Source organism: Bacillus rossius, chromosome 1 (assembly GCF_032445375.1).
Source record: "Bacillus rossius redtenbacheri isolate Brsri chromosome 1, Brsri_v3, whole genome shotgun sequence".
NCBI lineage: Eukaryota > Metazoa > Arthropoda > Insecta > Phasmatodea > Bacillidae > Bacillus > Bacillus rossius.
The window spans coordinates 73,611,936-73,632,007 of NC_086330.1; the positions used below are offsets into that span (position 1 = coordinate 73,611,936).

The 20,072-nt window shown below is 38.2% G+C and overlaps 1 protein-coding gene across 2 annotated transcripts in view; it reads right to left on the bottom strand.

The window, feature by feature from the left end:
* Window positions 1-20,072, bottom strand: part of LOC134537713 (calcium-transporting ATPase type 2C member 1) — a 104,625-nt gene that overhangs the window by 79,176 nt on the left and 5,377 nt on the right. For both annotated transcript variants that reach the window (XM_063378455.1, XM_063378465.1), the window contains exons 3-5: window positions 14,108-14,197; window positions 12,799-12,896; window positions 4,147-4,255 (exon numbers count right to left, since the gene is read on the bottom strand). In XM_063378455.1, the coding sequence (XP_063234525.1) occupies window positions 4,147-4,255; window positions 12,799-12,896; window positions 14,108-14,197 (297 nt within the window). The remainder of the gene's footprint in view (window positions 1-4,146; window positions 4,256-12,798; window positions 12,897-14,107; window positions 14,198-20,072) is intronic.

A 20,072-nucleotide genomic window follows, 5' to 3' on the forward strand; every position in this document is an offset into this window, starting at 1 on the left:
TAATTTGAAGAGATTTATTGAACTAAAGAAGAATTATTATTTGTAAGAAGATTTTGAGTACTACGAGGCGATCCCAGGATGAAGACTACGAATATAAACTACGAAGATTTGAAATAATATTAAGGCGTTCCCAGGACGAAGAAAGAAATATTTGGAATATTCAACTGTACGAGACCATACGGAAACGACGAGAGACGTTCCCAGGACGAAGACGATCAACGATAGGCGTTCCCAGGACGAAGATGGTCAACTAGAGGCGTTTCCAGGACGAAGGCTTGGAAACATCGATAGGCGTTCCCAGGACGAAGACGACGAATTACTACGAGGCGTTCCCAGGACGAAGACCCAAAACAGCGGAGGGGCGTGCCAAGGATAAAGACGCAGAATATCCATTGCTGAGGTCCTGTTTAAAGAAGACAGACATCGTAACGCATAGTTCGTTACCACTGAACTATACTAACAGGTCGGTCAGATATTGATAAAGGAATTGTACAACATTTACTAGCTTGCAAAAACTGACACTCTGGAATAGTTAATATCACTTGAAACCCATTACAAAATCTTTACACCATACCAGATTGCTGAAGTTATGGACAACTTGAGTTAAAGTTCACAAATCGTTGTATATAAGCTAACCTAAGGATTTTACGAATTTTTCCACGACATACCCAGCTCTACCTACTGAATAGTCAGGACAACATTAAAAAGAAATTTTAATTAATGGTGTGTAGTAAACATTAATTAAAATCTAAGTAATTGTAATGTTTATTCAGTATTACAACTTCGTAGAAGTTGTTGGCGCCCACAAATTAAACTAAATGATTCGTTCTTTTGTTCTTATCCTATAAATACATTAGAACGAGTCTAAGTACTTTCGAGTCTTACAAAGTCAAATATATTTATTATAAACAATAAAGATTTTGAAAGAGAAGGCCCGTTTATCTTGCACCATTTCTTGGACCCCACTGGAACCAAAAAAGAGGAATCCAGTGGCCAAGAATAGAAGTTAAGTTGACAAGCAACGGGAATCGAGAAGTCAGGGAAAAAGTTAAGTAGGGCCAACTATAGACAAAATGGCGGAGAATTTTTCACTTACCATTCTGGGGGTGGAATGATAAAAATCACTCCCTCCAAGGACGCAGTAGTACGCGGTAGCCACGCGCGAGTCATGCTACGAGATTACCTAGTAATCCGAACTGAAGCGACAAGCGAAATTGAGAGAATTAAAGAAACTTAGGGATCACTCCTGGACTCTATGGGATCACATCCCTTAAGTTAGTTACGGTGAGATTGCTTCCGAATAGAGACGCGGGCGAGAAGCTCCACAGAGAAGCGACCACAGTGACGACAGAAAGACGAATCAATCAATCCAAAGGGCTGCAAGTAGTTAAAACATGGGCTCCGGGCCCGGGGGCCTAGGAAGTGGGGGAACTCGCCTCTGATTGGTTGGAGGTGACGGCGAGTGAGAGATTGCTCCGCCTACCAAAAGAAAAAAATAACAAAGGTGGCTGGTAGCCTAATTTAAGGGGCATCAGAAGTCACTCGCGCTCTGAAAGGAAGCACGCTCCGTCGGGGTACAGGTGAAACAGACTTGGGGTTAGTTCACACAAGTCCTGTAAGAGGGGCTAGCATAAGTCTGGCCAATATGGGACCAACTGGTTGGTGCTCTGTCGGGCTAAGAGGGAACTAGAGAGAGGTGAGACGGCGGCCGCTAGAGTTCGCAGAACTAAAGTTAAGTTGGTTGTCATTTTCGCCACGAGATGGCGAAGGCAGGCCATTCGCCGGCCAAGAAGACCTTGATTTAGGCTCACTGGGAGTGGAGGTTAAAGATCCTGGTCGATGCCCTCAGTGGAGTTACTGGAAAAGATGGAGGGGGGATCTGCTGGCTTGTGAGAAAAGTGTTAGAGTGAGCGTCTAAATGTGCCCGACAGCCCTGGAACATTAGAATGGGGCATGACTGGAGCTGCTAACCTAAGCTAAGTTCTGGGAAGTAGACTGCCCTGGGAGAACGCTGAGAAAAGCAGTGTTACTCGTCGCTTTCGTGGCCCGAGACGGGAAGAAAAATGATCTCTAATACCTGCTTGACGAAATCACACCAGGCTATCGGGTGCGGGGCTGGGAAAGTCACGAGACTCTAGTAGGAAAGATTTGATCAGGATTAACAATTAATGGGTTAACAAAGTTAATATTAGGGAATTTAGATGAAAAATTTTATGCCAATTATTTCAAATTTACAGCACAGAGTTGAGCATTAGACATATGTGAAATTACACCGCTCCTCTGGCACCTTTGTAAGCAAAGAGGCTGTTGTTTTAGATGGAGACGGCTTGCATTTACATGTTCTATATTAGACGAATTAGAGGCCATTTGCTCAGGATGCAGTTTGCAGAAGAACGGGTTCATACTTTATAAGGCGCCATTAGGCCATAAAACAGTGTTATTAAGACTGTGAAGTCGTTTTCAAGAACTGAGATATGAAATGAAGCATATGTATTGTATTTTGCACAAAGTTTGACAATGTGTACTTGGGAGAGATTAAGTTCATTATTAATATAGTCGAAGACGACCTGCTCTTGAACATACAATCAAAACGAGCTACAGAGATTACTTTCATTTTCTTATAAACTGGTTAAGTGACTGTTTTTCTATGTGAAAATGTTTGACAGCAACTTGCATCAGTGTTTCCGTTTGTTGGGATCAGATTTAATGTCTGTGTTATGTGCCAATCATGTGCATTATAGGCACATTTTTTAATTTTTTTTACTTAAAATTCTTTGCTGCCTGCCATTTTATTCAGCCCAGTGTACGGCCGGGCCAAATCTTTATCAGTGTGTTTTTTTTTGTTTACTTTCTTCGTATCCATCATGGTTTTCAAAGCCAACCGTGTGCTACCGTGTCGGTCTACAAGGCGGCAGCCAGGCAGCTGAATTCTCCCCGCAGTGGTGAGTTTTTTTAATGTTTTTACCCCATTTCCACCAATCCCGGTGGCAAATTCCGCCAACCTACCTAACACCTGCATCCGAGGTAATTCGTACAGAATGGCCTTTGTTGCAGTGCGGGTTCGAGAACACCCCTTGGAACCCAGTTCGTCCTAGAACATCCCACATCAGGATTTTGGCCCAACAGTTTCACAACACTCGGTGAAACACCTTCGTAATTTTGCTATCTCCCTCTTCTCGTCGTCAGCGGCTCACTATGCTTGACTGCCAACATATATCTAGTCTACCTACGACCCGTGCCAGTTTATAGACGTTTTTATTTTTTTATTTTTTTTTATTTTATTGTTTTATTTCATATTTCAGAACTGTAAATTTATAATTTCAAGTGCTAGCCAATGCAACGAAACAATTTTGTGTAATTATATGTTAACCTTCATAAGTAACCCTATTGAGGGCCGGGCCGATTGTCAATTGTTTTTTCACCTTTTTTTTAATAATGTTGTCTTAAATTTGAAATATGCAAACCATATAAAAATTATGAAAGCACTGTCAAAATAAAATAGAAAATCAATTTTTAATCAGAAAAAATTTAATAGCTCGCCAACCAACCCTCGACTTCTCATTTATAAGCCTTACAATCCTCTCCACCATCTGTAAGCCCACAGGGGCGGTAATAAATTCTTGTTCACCCTCCTTAGTGCCCCTCTGAAGTATTATTGACATATCTTTTTATTATAAATTTATCTTTCCAGTACGTTTCCAAATTTTTGTATCTTAGAAGTTTCTCTAAGAAATTACTTAATAGTAATTAGCGCACTAAGGAGAGGCGTAACAGTTATTAGGCTTACACGAGTATTGCACCAATGTAAACCTTGCTCATCAACACACTACATGTTTTGAGACTGTTGACAACGCTTGGTCCAGAAAATCAAAGAGATTAATAATCTATGAATTAATGATAACTGATGTCTAATACAAGTAGAACAAACCTGCGACATACATGGATAACGTAAAGTTACGAGCAGTGAGCTCACACACGTACGCCGGCCACTAATATCTTGATGCTCAAATAAGCATAGGTAATGCAGGGATGTTGGGATTGGATCACAACCCACCCCTTGCTGGGCTACGTAGGTATGACACCTACACGGTTAATGCAACCATCAACACTCACTCGCAAAACAGAAAATCCATGAGAGGTATTTACCTCGAACAGCCGGATGTCCGCTGGCACACGATCACCAACATTCAGGTGCACAACGTCGCCGGGCACCAGGTTTCGAGCCAGAAACGTCTCTAAATGGCTGTCTCGTAAACTGAAATCACGAATGTTTGTTTGTCATCAACTAAATAACCATCTCCCACACCTTCAGAAATTTTTGGCTACCTAGACATACTTCAGCAAAACCCTTTTATTACATTAATGAAGGAAGGGTGATGTAAATTAAATGTTCATAGATCATGTTCAGAATCATAAAGCTTGTCATGCAGAAAAACAATTAAACTGAGGAATCATTAAATGACCTGCATATCAAACGTAACTTGGACATCTTTGTTCTAATCTACAACGAAGGGCAGGATAAAAAGTTACATGCCTTAAATTGATTTCAAAACTAATTTTTGCCATATTTTCTAAAAATATTTCAAATCAAACAATAAACATTACCTTCCACTACACATTTGAGAACAGTTTCTTAAAATGCCAATTATAAAGAGATTACACATAAATTTAAATCCACTCTTGTTTTCTTAGCCATCACAAGATACAAAATTCTTACCCACAGTTTTACACATCCTTCATGGGCAACAAAAAGTGCCACAAAATTAAAAACATCAAGTCACATATTACACAAAGATTTAACTTAGCCAGCAAATTCTTATCAGTCCATACTGATGTATAGAGCCAATAATTATATGGTGTTATAAAAAATAAAATATAGTCATTAAAAATAGTGGATTTTTTTCTTTGGTCAAAAAAATTTGAAACACGTCAAATAAATACATATCAAAAACAATTCATTTGATTAACTGCTTTAACAATTTAACAAACAAAATTTGTTTGTATAATAATACTACATAATTAAACAAAAAAACTTCTACCAAAACATAATTTTTTTTCCTGTAATGTTCCTTAGTTAAAGAGATGGTTATAAATATGAAAATAAAAAGTACAGGTAAACTTTTTTTTAATGCAATGTCTAGAGTAAATATTATATTGTTTTAGATTTTTACATCTTCTTTGTTATAGTTTTTATTTGTAAATTATTTTGCATAAATATAAAACATCAAAACAAGAAACAGTGTTCTTGGAACTAATAAAAAGGGGCTGGAAAAAATTGCATCTATTTTACAAATTAGCATCTATTTCTGTGGAATTAGCATTTTCATTAAGGTATTCAACACTTAATAATGCTCTTAATTGTTAAAAAAAAAAGAAAAAAAGTATTTAAGTACCTATACAAATACTTACAAATAGCACAAATATGTAATTTTAAATAAACACATTCGATTGAAGCATTTCTGTGTTAATACTAAAAACTCCATTAATATTTTAAATTATTAGGGACAGTTCTCAAACTGAAATGAAGGTGCTGTGAAAAGTTCAGCATACTTTCTTGAGTTTTGTTCTCCTGTCTGTTACAACATTATTGTAATGGGATAAAACATAAAAGTCTTTCACTGTCAACATTGTTTGTTGGTGTCGAAACAGTTTGAAGACAAAGATTCACAAATGTTCCATAATTTGTAGAAACTGCATGTAAGAGTTGCTCCACATCCACTTTTCCCCCTTTCTTAAAAGAATTTTTAGTCAAAGCTTTGCTTTCCATGTAACCCCTGGAAATAACAGTCTGGGGTAGTTCCTAAAATACTCTAAGATTTCTTATTCCTGCTTCTTCCTATTTTTTGTTGTACAGAATAATTTTGGGGTTGAAGGCTTGTGCAACATTTTGGAAGTGTTCCCTACTTGGATCCTTTTCACGTAACTTAAGACAGTTTGAGCCTTGCTAAATGTGTGAACAACTGAAGCTTTTTCCAAGGCACTTACTTCCACCAGGGCTGTCTTTGTTTCTGGCAGAAACTTCCCCAAAAGCCATGTCCAAAGTAGCCAACTTTGGGTAGAGATGATGGGGGTTGGATACTTAGAGCCTTTGAAAAAAGTTGCCTGAACTATAACATATTTTACTTCCTTTTCACTGAGCTCAGACAAGAAGTTTATGCCAATCTTATATACCTATTATTTCTCTAGCCTGTTTTTCTGTCGGTCCGCGAGATCTTCCTCATTCCTTAATCAAATTCCATGATTTACCCCTCATTTTAAAGCTTATTATGCCGGCTAATGACAAAAAATAGACCCAATCTAAAAATTTACCGCCGCTCTTTAATTTTAGATTTAAAGTCATCTAAGAAGAGGTTTTTTAATAGATGCGTTGATTTTTCGATAGATATTGAATCAGATTCGATAAATATCTAATCAGATATCTACTTAAAACATCTGTGTTTACATGTTTCTTTTTTAAATTGCACTTCCATTATAATAAACAGAACTTATGATAAAGAAATCCTTCAACATAACCAAAAAATTCCACCAAAAAACCACTTAACCAAAACTTTTGTCATGCCAGACTTTTCTCTTATAAGTTAAGTACTTTTGGAATTACTGTTGATATTTCTTTTCACAAACATAACCTACAAACATCATATATCTTATTTCTCTAAGGTGTTTGGAATGCCATCCTTTGATGATATTCCTAATGAAAATATATTCAACAAACACCTATGAGGCACCATCTATTGACAATTTTATTAACAACATGAAAACTGTTATTTACATTCTATACATTCTATCCCACAAACTAATCAAATTAAACCAACATTAAGCATTATAAATTATAAATAATTATAAACTGTTATTTATAAACCCACATAAATAAATAAATATAATTTAACTGAATTAAATCTAACAATTAAGTCAGGTAAGTACTCCTAACTTCAATAACATTGATGATGAATATACTGATGCATAGATAACAACTTTTTACTATAAGACTGATATTTATTATTTTTCTTCAGAGCAAAATATTGTTACGATTTACCGCGGGTTCGTAACAGATAGCCCAACTAAAGATTTTATTACACTACACAGTTTTATTTATTGCCACTACTTATGTCACTTACAAAAATCTTCTAAAATGGCAAATAATTTATTACACTTAAAATTCCCCAGTCACTCGTTTCACACACCGCACACCTCGCTGGGCCACACCTCTGGCGCAACTCTCACCGCAGCACCCCTTATGGGTCTCCGCCGCGGGACTACATCTCCACACTCCGCCGCCGCCGACGCACTTCCCCTTCACCGAGGATACGCTCGACGCCTTGCGCGCAACTTGGCTCGGGACTCCGCCGCGCCCGCGACTCTATCGCCCGGAAACTCTGCCGGGGGAAAACTCCCGACTCCACTAAACTCACTCACTCCCTGCCCTGGAACCCTCGTCCAAGGACTTTGCCACTCTGCCGCACCCGCAGCACTTTCGCCCGGAAACTCTGCCGCGGGAGAGCTCCCGACTGAACACTCCGAACTGACTCCCTGCCCTGACGTCCTCGGGCACATATATAGGCCCCGGCGCTATTCCGGAACTCACGAGAGCGGCCGGGGCCAGTCGCGTCATCGCGAGCCGTCCCGACGGCAGAAATCTCTCGAAAACACGTGTCGGCGGCTCACGTAACTCTGCAGCTGGCAGGTTTCGGATGTCAAACTAACAGTGCCGCGCGGGGGGAACTGAGGTCTGGAGGGAGATAAAGTGGCGACCCAGGTGCGCACAGCACATCTCATGTTACTGGTTACGGCGGCATGTGATGCAGCCCAGCTAGCTCTGCACCTGCGCGTGACGTGGCCTTGCTAACGTTCGTAACAATATCATTCATTAATTTCATACCTACATTTATTTATTTCCATTTTATTATATTATTATTCGGTCTCTGATCATGATACTGTGCGAAATATTCACACGGGTCAGCCAGCTAGTGTTGTTTATCAATTTTAGGACTTTTGAAGAACTGAACAACATCTGTGAAGTAATCAGCTAAATAAACAATGGCAAAAAAACCAGTTGTTTCAACACGAAAAACACACCTCCCAACTTTATCCGTTGTTTCATCACAGAGTATGTTAATTATTTTTCCTTCCTGTGGTCGACAATTCAAAGTGTTCTGTAAGAGCTGTAATAGATAACATAGCATTAATTATTCTTAACTGTAATATTTTACATTAATAATTAACCAACGAAGAGATATGTTTTAATATAACTATGTCCCCTCCATTTCCCTAAGGCTCATGCCTCATTGATATTAGGTTTTTAAAAGTTATGGTTTAATGTTATATATTATGGTTAAATAACTAAAATGCTTAACTAACCTGGAATGAGTTTCTCTCATAGAGTTTTGACACACCCCAAATCTCCACCTTTGCTAGTAAAGTAATTGATCCAATCTCTGAGTAGTTTATTCTCCAACTTTTCCAAGGGAATATTTGCTTTGGCAAATACCTCTACAGTCCTCTTTATCTAGTTTCTGGCATTTCTCAGCGTTCCCAACTTGAAGAAGAGAAGTTTGTGCACGTTGTTTTACAAATGCTCTTTCTTAGTCTTGTGTTTAGCTGAAGTCACATGTTTGTCTAAGCCATCATTTTTTTCCCAAGTGACACAGCAGCTACAATACTTATAAAAAAAACAGCTTTATCTCAGTTGCATACAATCCATGCATCTTAACCTGATCTGTTCGTTCACAAGCTGTTACAGTGGTTCGATCCATTGTTGCTAAAGGTTTTGGATTACAGTAGCAAATATCATTGCGAAGTCGGTCTCCAAACATGAATGCTACATAAAAATTTTGTCTGCATCTCCCAACGATAGCAGAAAATTATAATGGTAAAAACTACATCAAAATTAAATTAACACAGGAGCTCAATTTACGAAAGTATGTTATCATAGCAACATCTCCGTAAAATTGCAGTCACAAAAGGTATTTAAAAAGTAATCAAACTATTGCAACACGAAAAAGAGTGGTCTACTACTAAAAACTATGGTAAAATAAACATTAGTACTATCCGCTTTGTTTTTATTATACCAAAAACACACACCAACCTTAATACCATGGTGCAGTAAACACTAGAAAAAAGAAATCTGCTGCCAAGATGGTGGACGTATTGTGTACGTAAAAATTAGTAAAATTATATGTGAGCCTATGTAGCAGACAATCCATGAAACACAAATGTATTATAAGAACTGGTTTTCGTAATAGAGGTATAAAGTTTTGAAAAATCTATAATAACGGTTTTTTCTTGCAAGTCTGAAACGATAAATTTTTGAACACAATTTGAGAAAAGTTTATTTATTAAACCTCTAGAAATATTGTGGCAATATTGGTTTTTATTTACACCTGAATGGTATTTTACTCTATTTTCACAAAAAAAAAAAATGCCGAAATTAGCAAAAATAACATTATAGTTGAAAATTAGTAAAAATAGTTTCTAATATGGAAATTTGCAACAAAAATTGCATATATCGCAAGTTGTGAATGTTCCCGGCCCCTACTAATAAACATACATGTCTTTACAAGCAGTGCAAAAGAAAGTTGATTTCTTATGGGGTTTTCTACCACCAACATATTTTTAATATTTGAATATTACTTTATTCAGTCTTATTTTTTTTAATACTATTAACATGAATCAAAAAATCAATACACAATATTAAGGTGATCTGGCTCCATCTAATCATCTTTTTTGCTATAATTCTAATTTTTAAGTATTTATTACAATTTTTGGCATGTCAAGGCATAATTCATATCTCCCAGACTGTAATAGCTGGGAGGAAAAAAAAAACTTATTATTTTAAACAGATAACTATCATGATAATCCCACCAGTTCACAAGTGTTGACATCAACATATAGCCAAAGCTAAGTCCTATACCATGTCAAACCAAAAAATTTAGCATGGAAGCTTTATTTCAAGCAGTATCAAAAATTTCCATTTTGCAAGATGACAAGGCTTAATCCCTCTTAAAGCCCACAGTAATTATACTCATACATTTCTTTGTGATGTTTCTCTGCAGGCTGATGTCTGTTTGGTACTATATGATATTGACTTTTGACTGCTATAATTTACTTTACTTCGTAAAAATCATCATATTGTTACAAGGTTGGAGGGAAACTGGTTCTGAGGATAGCCCAATTAATTTTATTCAGTTTTATTTGCTACTAATATTTACATTACTAATTAAATCATTACACTTAAAATGTCTGTTCACAAATAACTAAATATCTATCAAATCCATAGTTCACACATCTCACTGGAGCTATATTCAACAGTGGTTCACCCCTTACCCTGCACCTGCCCACATACAGTCTCACACCACTCAGTCGCACACGCCACTCGCTGAACTTGCACTTCACTCGCCTCAAGGAGGTGCCGCTTTTATACCCGTTTGCTGTTTTTCTGGAACTAACTGAAGTGGTTGACGTATTGTGTCATCCCGGGCCGACTTGACGCTTGAAGCATCCAGATAACAGAGTGTTATTCACACCACTCCACACGACGGCATCTGTAAGCCCGTGGAATTCCGAGGCTGCTAAGGATTGATGACAGTACCAAGGAAGGAGGGTGCAGGGGCAGAGGGGGACGAGGTCACGCCGCCCTAATTCCCAAAGTTACACACACGTGACGTCAGTGGCCACGTGGGGCCACCAGGCCGCTTACTACCTTGCCTCCCACATCCACAATACATAGAAACTAAACAAAAAAAAATATTTTAACTTAGTACATAATATGTTAGGTTTTAAAATAAAAGTATGAACTGAAAATTTATGAAAATACTTCTCTATCTATATTATTAGACAAAAAACATTTAAGGTGGATTTCACTGCATTTTGTGTTTTCCCTTGCAATTCAGTGTTATCCGGTGTATTGACTTCCATTTTGGTGTTTGGCAGTGTATGGACTTCCATTTTGCCTTTACTGGTGGAATAGGGCAGCAAGTGTTGGGTTGCCATACGCCCAGGAAAATGGAATACAGAAACCTATTATTTATTACTTCTGATGGTTTTCTGATTTTGTTACAGGGTATAGTTGTGTGGGCTCAGTTTAGTGCAGTGCAGGACTAAATTAATCCTTTTTTATTGGCAGAATCCTGTAACATTTCATTTCTACATCAGTCAAACTATAAAAGACAAACAATTACTTTTAACAGAACACCCAGGTTCAAGAAGAATAAGTGTGAGGATTTCCCTCAATAAAATGCCCTATCCAGACGTGTACAAGTTTGCCCCAGTTTTATGGCACAGAATAATGGCAATGCTAGGCTAGTGTTACTCTATATAACTAGGGACCCTGAAAAATGGTAAATAAAAACTACCAATAGCGGTGCAAAAAAACTAGTGAAAGCGGTGTAAAAACCCCTGGTAAGAGCGGTATAAAAAAACCAGTAGAAGCGGTGTAAAAAGTCAAAATTTTTAATAAAGCGGTAAATAAAATTTGTTTCGCTTAACACGTAGTACATTTATGTAAGGGGGGGGGGGGGGAGGAGAGAATACAGGAAAAGAAAAAATAACTTAACTGTTAAATTTTAACTTTCATTATGAGATAATATTGAAAACATCTTGCTATTTTAAACACTTGAACATTTACACATTTAAAATTGTAATATTAATATAAACCCTTGTTGGGAAGTTGCAAAATTTGCACATCAATATTTGATTCTTTGCATCAAATACATAAAATCCGTCAGTTGCAAATTGATACAATTTTCGGCATGATTTAAACGCTTGTAACACGTTTAGATATGGCGAATTGCAATTGTATAACTGTTGTTTAAATTACATGCTTCATTCGAGGGCAAAGTACTAGCTAAATTACTGTTTCAGATAAATGTATGAATATATAAATTCAAGAGTAACACTTAAATCCACTTTTCAATCTAAAAAAATATATAAAAAGTGTGTATTCAACAATAAGCAGCATCAAAACAAACAAGCCCGGAGTTTCTGAGCCAAAGATACATGTTTCTCCGAACGTCTCAGAGAAGACGAGATAAAGTGTGTAAGTTTTCTTCACAATACATCAAGGACGTCATTTTGTATGGAAGGACGCCATGTTGGTAAAATTATTGTTTTTTTTTTTGTAAATTACCGTAATTCGGTATTGACTTCAGATATATTGTGAATGTTATAGAAAATTAAGACTTTTTTTCCGTATAAATGGGGTTTGAAAGAAAAAAGTAAAGATTCACAGCGAAAAATTAAAAAATTCAACATGGCGTCGCAATGATAAAGTGTTTATGTAATTTCTTTTCTATGGCTTGTTATGGCCGTTAGGAAACCCGTTGGCCAACGAAAGAAAACAAACCAGTTGTGTTATTGTTAGGTTAATAAACGTATTAAACCCGTTTCTTGAACCCGAGGGCGTTAAAATATGAAGTTACTTATATTATCAAATTATAAAGTGAAAAAATGATTTGCCTAGGCGTCGTTCTGTAAAATATTTTCGTGTAGTGTGGAGTTTTATCTTTGACTTGTAAACATATTCTTGCGCAAATCTTAAAAATAGTGATTTTAAATGGACTATTTCGTGCGAAATTTCGTGAAATAGAGGAATTTAGCCCTATTTCGCGCAAAGCGAGAAAAATGGCAAATTTCGTGAAATTTCGCGGAATTTCGCGACGCATAAACGGTTTGTAACACAATAAAAATAACATAAATTGTTGGTATGTTGACCCTATATGCTTGTATAAAAATTTCGTGAATAAACCATTCGCGAAATAAAAGGGTCCCTATATATAACTACTGTACATAATGATGGTCTTTTACCAGTGACATGATGGTGGAACCAGTTTCGTCAGCTCTTCCAGCGACTTCTCGGAACGATACTCCTGAACGAAGGCCACAGTCACAACGATGATGATGGCCTGAACACAAAATCACTCAGCATAATAAAATAACCTACTATAGTGCACTTTGGCTAGTTTGAACATTTTGGAATAAATTTCAGAGTATATTCCTGGCAACCCCACAGAATTCAACTCAAGCACAGCCTGTCTTACACTTTCCTCAATTGACAACATAGGTATTGGGACAGTTGGTTTTCAATTTTAACATCTCCACTGAAAGATATAAAAAGGTAATATTCCAAAAATGTTCAGACTAGCTAAAACACACTAGACTAGTCATGTCACGATAAAATTGGTTAATTTACTAGGTGCAATTGTCTACAGTTGGTTTAATTACTTTTAATTTATAAGGGACTAAATAATTACACTGAACTTTATTTGAATTTTAAAAAAATTATAAGGAACATGAACAAAGACCAAGGTTAATTGGTATTGCATTTTGAAGAGATTTCTGTGTCACAGATATAACTGTGTACACAATTTTCAGACACCAGACAAACGTCAACATTATCACTAATCCTTGTGCTAGTGACTGCCACTCACGACTGTGCTGTTATCTACAAAAGTGTTCCTCACGGAGCAAATACACTTTCAAACCATGGGTTATTCCCAGCTTGCTTATCATACTGTTACTGATATATTATTAAATGATGAGTTTAGAACATTAACGACACCTAGATTTTTTTAGTTGCCATTACCAAAATATTGAAAATTCAGAGAATTTAATATACACATTGCTTTCATAATTTTATTACATAATAAAAATGCTCTAATGAAAAGCTATACAGGCTTAAATCAGCATTTAAAAGGTACTTATTTCAAACAAATAAAATAACTAAAATGCAATCTAACTAAACTTAGGATTTTTTCATTGGCTTCAGGCAGTCATTATAATCAAAAATTGAAAAAGATACAATTAAAATCAACCTGTCTTAACTTATATGCACATTGATAATAGGTATACTCACAAGAAGTTCATAATAAAATAATTTCTTGAAAAACAAAAAACACTTGGCAAGAGTTCAAAAGTGTTCAGACTAAATGGTTTGCACTTCAAGAATCATAATAAAGGTAATATAAATGTAGCACACTTGAATGTGCAGTAAAACATTACCACTCTATATATGTTTTCAACCACACACACTAACAAAGAAGGCAGACATGCTGTTCCCTGCTTCTCACACACTCTGCGACACGGAACACAAGAGTTGAGTTGCCATGACACTCACCACAGTGATGCTGACAGCGTCGTCGAACTGCTTCATGCAGACACTGACGAACGCCGAGCCGAGGAGCAGAAGTATAAGAGGGTTCTTGAACTGCAACACAGGACAACCATACTGCTGACATCCCTAGACAGAGCATCTGCAGTAATCTGAACCTTAGTAAAGCCAACCTTCGAGAGAAACATTCTGCTCGACACTGCCAATTAGTTTAGAGGCTGTGATAACCTGTTAGTGCAGATTATTGAAAATTAAATAATATTTATGACATAAAATAAGCCATCTCGATATTTAAGGATTGCATGCATTATTTTCATGATGCGAAACATTGAAAAATTAAATGGTACGTTGGAAGCAAAAAAATATTTATTTTGAACTAGCTTTCCACTTTACACCTGGCTTCGTACAGATGCAACCTACTAATGTAGCATGTAGGATGCGCTGACTGCACATAAAATCTACCTATTTACCTAATTTCAATAATAAATTGGGAAGGTACAACAGAAACTGAAAAAAATAATTAGGTACCTATTAAATAACATCACGCTAAAAAGCACAGTTTGATGAATTGCATATGATATGGTGTATACGTCAATCTAATATAAATATCTAATACAAATAACATATTTAATTGAATAAGGATTAATAAATCAAAATAGCCTCATAAATCACACATTTTTTTAACCAATTTTCAAAGATAAAACTGGTTACTGTGGGTCATTCTTAGAAGATATAAATATGCTATCACGAGCTTTTCTGCAGCACATTAATTTGATGAATCAATATTGTTACGATCGCGCTTGGCTGCAGTGCTGGCGTCGCCGCGCTCGTTCGGCCTGTCTGCGCCCCCTTCCACCCGCATCCTCTCCCTGGTATCTCGTGTCATACTATCTCGCTACATCCTGACCGTCGCAGCGCGCACCTGCCTCAGATCGGGTTACTTAAAAGAGGCCGCACTGCGGAATAAAAGGACTCAGACGCCTTTATCGGCGTTCTTAGAGCAGCCACCGCGTCCTTCGAGGACTCACGACGCGTTTCTGGGCATTTCGACGGCGAAGGTCGCGCGATATCTCGGAGACATGCCCGATTGTTCTGGACGGGAACCAAAGGGCTATTTAAGGAGGTTGGGCCGACCTTCGAGTCAGTAAGGAGTTCAGTGGGGAGTTCTCCCACGGCGGAGTTTCCGGGCGATAGTGCCGCGGGTGCGGCAGAGTGGCGAAGTCCTTGGACGAAGGTTCCAGGGCAGGGAGTGAGTGAGATCAGTGGAGTCGGGAGTTTCCGGGCGAAGTCCTTGGACGAAGGTTCCAGGGCAGGGAGTGAGTGAGTGAGTTCAGTGGCGTCGGGAGTTTCCGGGCGATAGAGTCGCGGGCGCGGCGGAGCGCCGAGTGCAGTTGCGAACGAGGAGTCGAGTGGGATCTCGGTGAAGAGGAAGTGAGTCTCGGCGGCGGCGGAGTGTGGCGGCGGAGTCCTGCGGCGGAGACCCACGAGGGGTGCTGCGGCGAGAGTTGCGCCAGAGGTGCGGCCCAGCGAGGTGTGTGTAACGAGTGACTGGGGAATTGACCTTTTTTACGTGTAATTAATTATCTGTCAATTTAGAAGATTATTTGTAAGTGACAAGTAGTGGTAATAAATAAAACTGTGTGTGTGAATAAAATCTATTAATTGGGCTATCCTTTACGAACCCGCAGGGAAATCGTAACATTTTGGTGTCAGAAGTGGGATAGCCCTAATTAATAGATTTAGGATTCAGTTACATTATTAGAATAAAAGTTAAGGATATAGTTTAGTTTACGAGAATATAGTTAGTGTTTAGAACTTTAGTGAATTTGAAATTTTCTAGAGTTAGTTTGAGTATACTGTAGTCAGTGTTAGTTTTGAATGTAATAGAGTTATTGTTAGTTTAATTAGAAGGTTCGGCTAGGTCATATAAAATTAAGAACTGTATTCAAAAATAATTATTATTTAGGTTGTTTAATTATTAGTAAATGCTTTAGAGAGAGATGGCTACTGAAGGGCTTACTGACGAGCAATACAAGGTGATAAGGGGTGCCCTAGAAGAAATAAGAGCCACTTGGGAGAACTATAACAAAGAAATGTTAGCGAGTATGAAGAACTTTACAGAAGAAATGAAGAGTGAAAGGAAGGAGGGTAAGAACCGCCATGAAGAAGAAAAGAAGAGTGAGTCAAATAATAGCCTAGAGGAAACGAAGAAGGGACAGGAGGAAATAATGGGTCAGGATGAAATGAAGAATGGCCAGGAAGAAGTAAATAATGAAATGAAGACCGAATTGAAGATAAGCATAGAAGAGAAGAACAGCGAACAGAAAACCGGTCAGGAGAATAACAGCGAAGAGAAGAACAGAGAAATGAAGACCAGCCAAGAGGAGACCAGCCAAGAGGAGACCAGCCAAGAGGAGACCAGCCAAGAAGAGACCAGCCAAGAGGAGACCAGCCAAGAAGAGACCAGCCAAGAAGAGACCAGCCAAGAAGAGAACAGTGAAAAGAATAACAGTGAAGAGAAGAACCACAAAGAGAAGACTAGCGAAGAGAAGACTAGCGAAGAGAAGACCAGCGAAGAGGAGACCTGCCGAGAGGAGACCAGTCAAGAGAACAGTGAAGAGAACAGCGAAGAGAACAGCGAAGAGAACAGCGAAGAACACTGCGAAGAGGACATTAGCCAAGGAGAGGAGAACAGCCAGGACATGAAGATGAAAGAAGAGCTGAATAAAAGCATAGAAGTAGTAAAGATGAGTTACAAAGTAAAGAATATTGAACAAGAAGAAATGAAGATAAACCAAAGAGAGAGGGCAAAATTCACAAAAGAGCTGAAGAAAAGCCGAGAAGAGATGTACATGAGTCAAGAAGAGATAGAGAAGTGCAAAGAAGAAACGAAGGAAGACCAAGAAGAAACACAGGAAGACCAAGAAGGGGTGAAGAAGGACCAAGAACAGGGGAATAAAGACCGAGAAGAGAAAATGAGAACACAAAGAGTGAAGAAGATGGCGCAAGGAGTAACTGAAAGCAGTCCAGACGATATTCATAAGAACAAAGAGGGAATGAGGAACCAAGAAGAGACGAAGAAGAGCTGGGAAGAAATGCTTTGTGAACAAGTAGCTACGAGAGAACAAACAGAGAGAAAAAGGGAAGAAACAAGCGAACCATTGGAAGGCAACGAGCAATGCTCTCAAGAGAATCGGGTCCGTCCAAGGCAACGGTCGGCCCAGCTCGGGCAGATGGCTGAACGACATGCGGCATCGACGACGCAGAAGTGTCGCCGGGTGACAAGAGAAGTTACATCTGCTGCGAGAGAGGGTTACCTGGTGAGACTGTACAGCCCGCGATGGAGAAAAGGCAGGAGGCCTAAACTTCGAGTAGCATGGGGACCTCCAGGAGGAGATGCATTACCTGTTCGGGACGAACAGGTTTAAGGAGGGGGCAATGTTACGATCGCGCTTGGCTGCAGTGCTGGCGTCGCCGCGCTCGTTCGGCCTGTCTGCGCCCCCTTCCACCCGCATCCTCTCCCTGGTATCTCGTGTCATACTATCTCGCTACATCCTGACCGTCGCAGCGCGCACCTGCCTCAGATCGGGTTACTTAAAAGAGGCCGCACTGCGGAATAAAAGGACTCAGACGCCTTTATCGGCGTTCTTAGAGCAGCCACCGCGTCCTTCGAGGACTCACGACGCGTTTCTGGGCATTTCGACGGCGAAGGTCGCGCGATATCTCGGAGACATGCCCGATTGTTCTGGACGGGAACCAAAGGGCTATTTAAGGAGGTTGGGCCGACCTTCGAGTCAGTAAGGAGTTCAGTGGGGAGTTCTCCCACGGCGGAGTTTCCGGGCGATAGTGCCGCGGGTGCGGCAGAGTGGCGAAGTCCTTGGACGAAGGTTCCAGGGCAGGGAGTGAGTGAGATCAGTGGAGTCGGGAGTTTCCGGGCGAAGTCCTTGGACGAAGGTTCCAGGGCAGGGAGTGAGTGAGTTCAGTGGAGTCGGGAGTTTCCGGGCGATAGAGTCGCGGGCGCGGCGGAGCGCCGAGTGCAGTTGCGAACGAGGAGTCGAGTGGGATCTCGGTGAAGAGGAAGTGAGTCTCGGCGGCGGCGGAGTGTGGCGGCGGAGTCCTGCGGCGGAGACCCACGAGGGGTGCTGCGGCGAGAGTTGCGCCAGAGGTGCGGCCCAGCGAGGTGTGTGTAACGAGTGACTGGGGAATTGACCTTTTTTACGTGTAATTAATTATCTGCCAATTTAGAAGATTATTTGTAAGTGACAAGTAGTGGTAATAAATAAAACTGTGTGTGTGAATAAAATCTATTAATTGGGCTATCCTTTACGAACCCGCAGGGAAATCGTAACAATATGTATAAGTCAGTGTGAGTCATATCAGTGCCCTAAGAGCATCATTTTACAAAATGATTAAAAGACATAGAGTTTTATCTACTATTTTTAATTTAATACGAATGTATTACGGAAATAAACCTTACGGAAGAAGTTATCAAAATTATGGTAAAACCACATCAAAATTCATTGTGTAGTTAACAAGATGTAAGCGAAAAAACAGAAATATATGAATATAGACCATTTTATACTGTTAGAGATTTCATACAAGTTTTAAGCTAACAAACTTTAAATTTCCTGGCTTCACTTTCAATGATAATAACTCACTCCCAATTACACATATTCTATGATTAAATAAAGGCTAGCAAGTATGTACCACCCTTTTGAATGTCAGGAGTTGTTTCAAAGTATGGTATTAAATTCAAATTAACTTCCTTTTGCACTATTATAAATTAATTAATTGTTTACAAAATCTAACACGGAGTAAAATGTTGGAAGAAGACAAACTTTATCTTTAAAAGATTTGTGCAATGGGAGCATGACTTGATGTAAGTTTTTGGGCATACGCCATTGCTAAGAACTTTTTCTGTTGAAGAAAAACTAATAAATAAAATAAATAAATAAAAATACCCAAAAAAGACAAAAAAAAACACACAAAATTAAGCAAACAATTGCTGTTGTCAACAAGGATATGAACACCACAAAATATTCCGAAACAGGAATATGGTCAACAAACAAATAAAAACAAAGAAAAATGTACTAAGAGAACGAAAAAAAAACCACAAATGATGACAACACAAAAATATTGAACCCAAAATAATTCAGCACAACAGTTGAAACGAGACAAAAACACGACAAAACGAAAAGACAAACAAACACAATAGTTTGACAACAGCAATTGTTTGCTTAATTTTGTGTGTTTTTTTTGTCTTTTTTGGGTATTTTTATTTATTTATTTTATTTATTAGTTTTTCTTCAACAGAAAAAGTTCTTAGCAATGGCGTATGTCCAAAAACTTACATCAAGTTAAGACAAACTTTAGTTGTTTATGTTTTGTCCACTGGATGGATCACTAAAATATTTTAATATTATTACAATGTATATAACAAATAAAATTTGTGTTTAAAAGAAACTTAAAAGAAATTTAAAAAAAAAACTTTGACCCACACACACTTAATCAGGATCAGTATTGATTCATGCAACATAACAAAGGTCCATAGCTGTCAGCTAATTTGCAATACAAGCACATATGGATCTGCATACCACATTAACACTTGAAATTAAACTACATAGCAGATGTTCAATTAATGTATCGGCATATGGTAACACAATGAAAAGGTCTTATTCAGACCACGGTGTAAGTATTGAGAATAATTACGTATTTAATTTGCATTTATTGCTGCAATTTGTTTTATTAAATATCATGTTGGATTGCAATTTTTTTTCATGTATCTAACGGTATTATGAAAGCAACCCAGCCTTATTCGGTTATTTCTGTTGTTTTCATAATTTTCTTAAAAATAATTATTATCATTTTAATATTATTTTATCATCTGGTATTCAGGTTTGAGATACTTCTGCATAAAAGACATTTTCATTATTATTTTACATTTACAAGTAGCAATAGTATCTTTAAACTA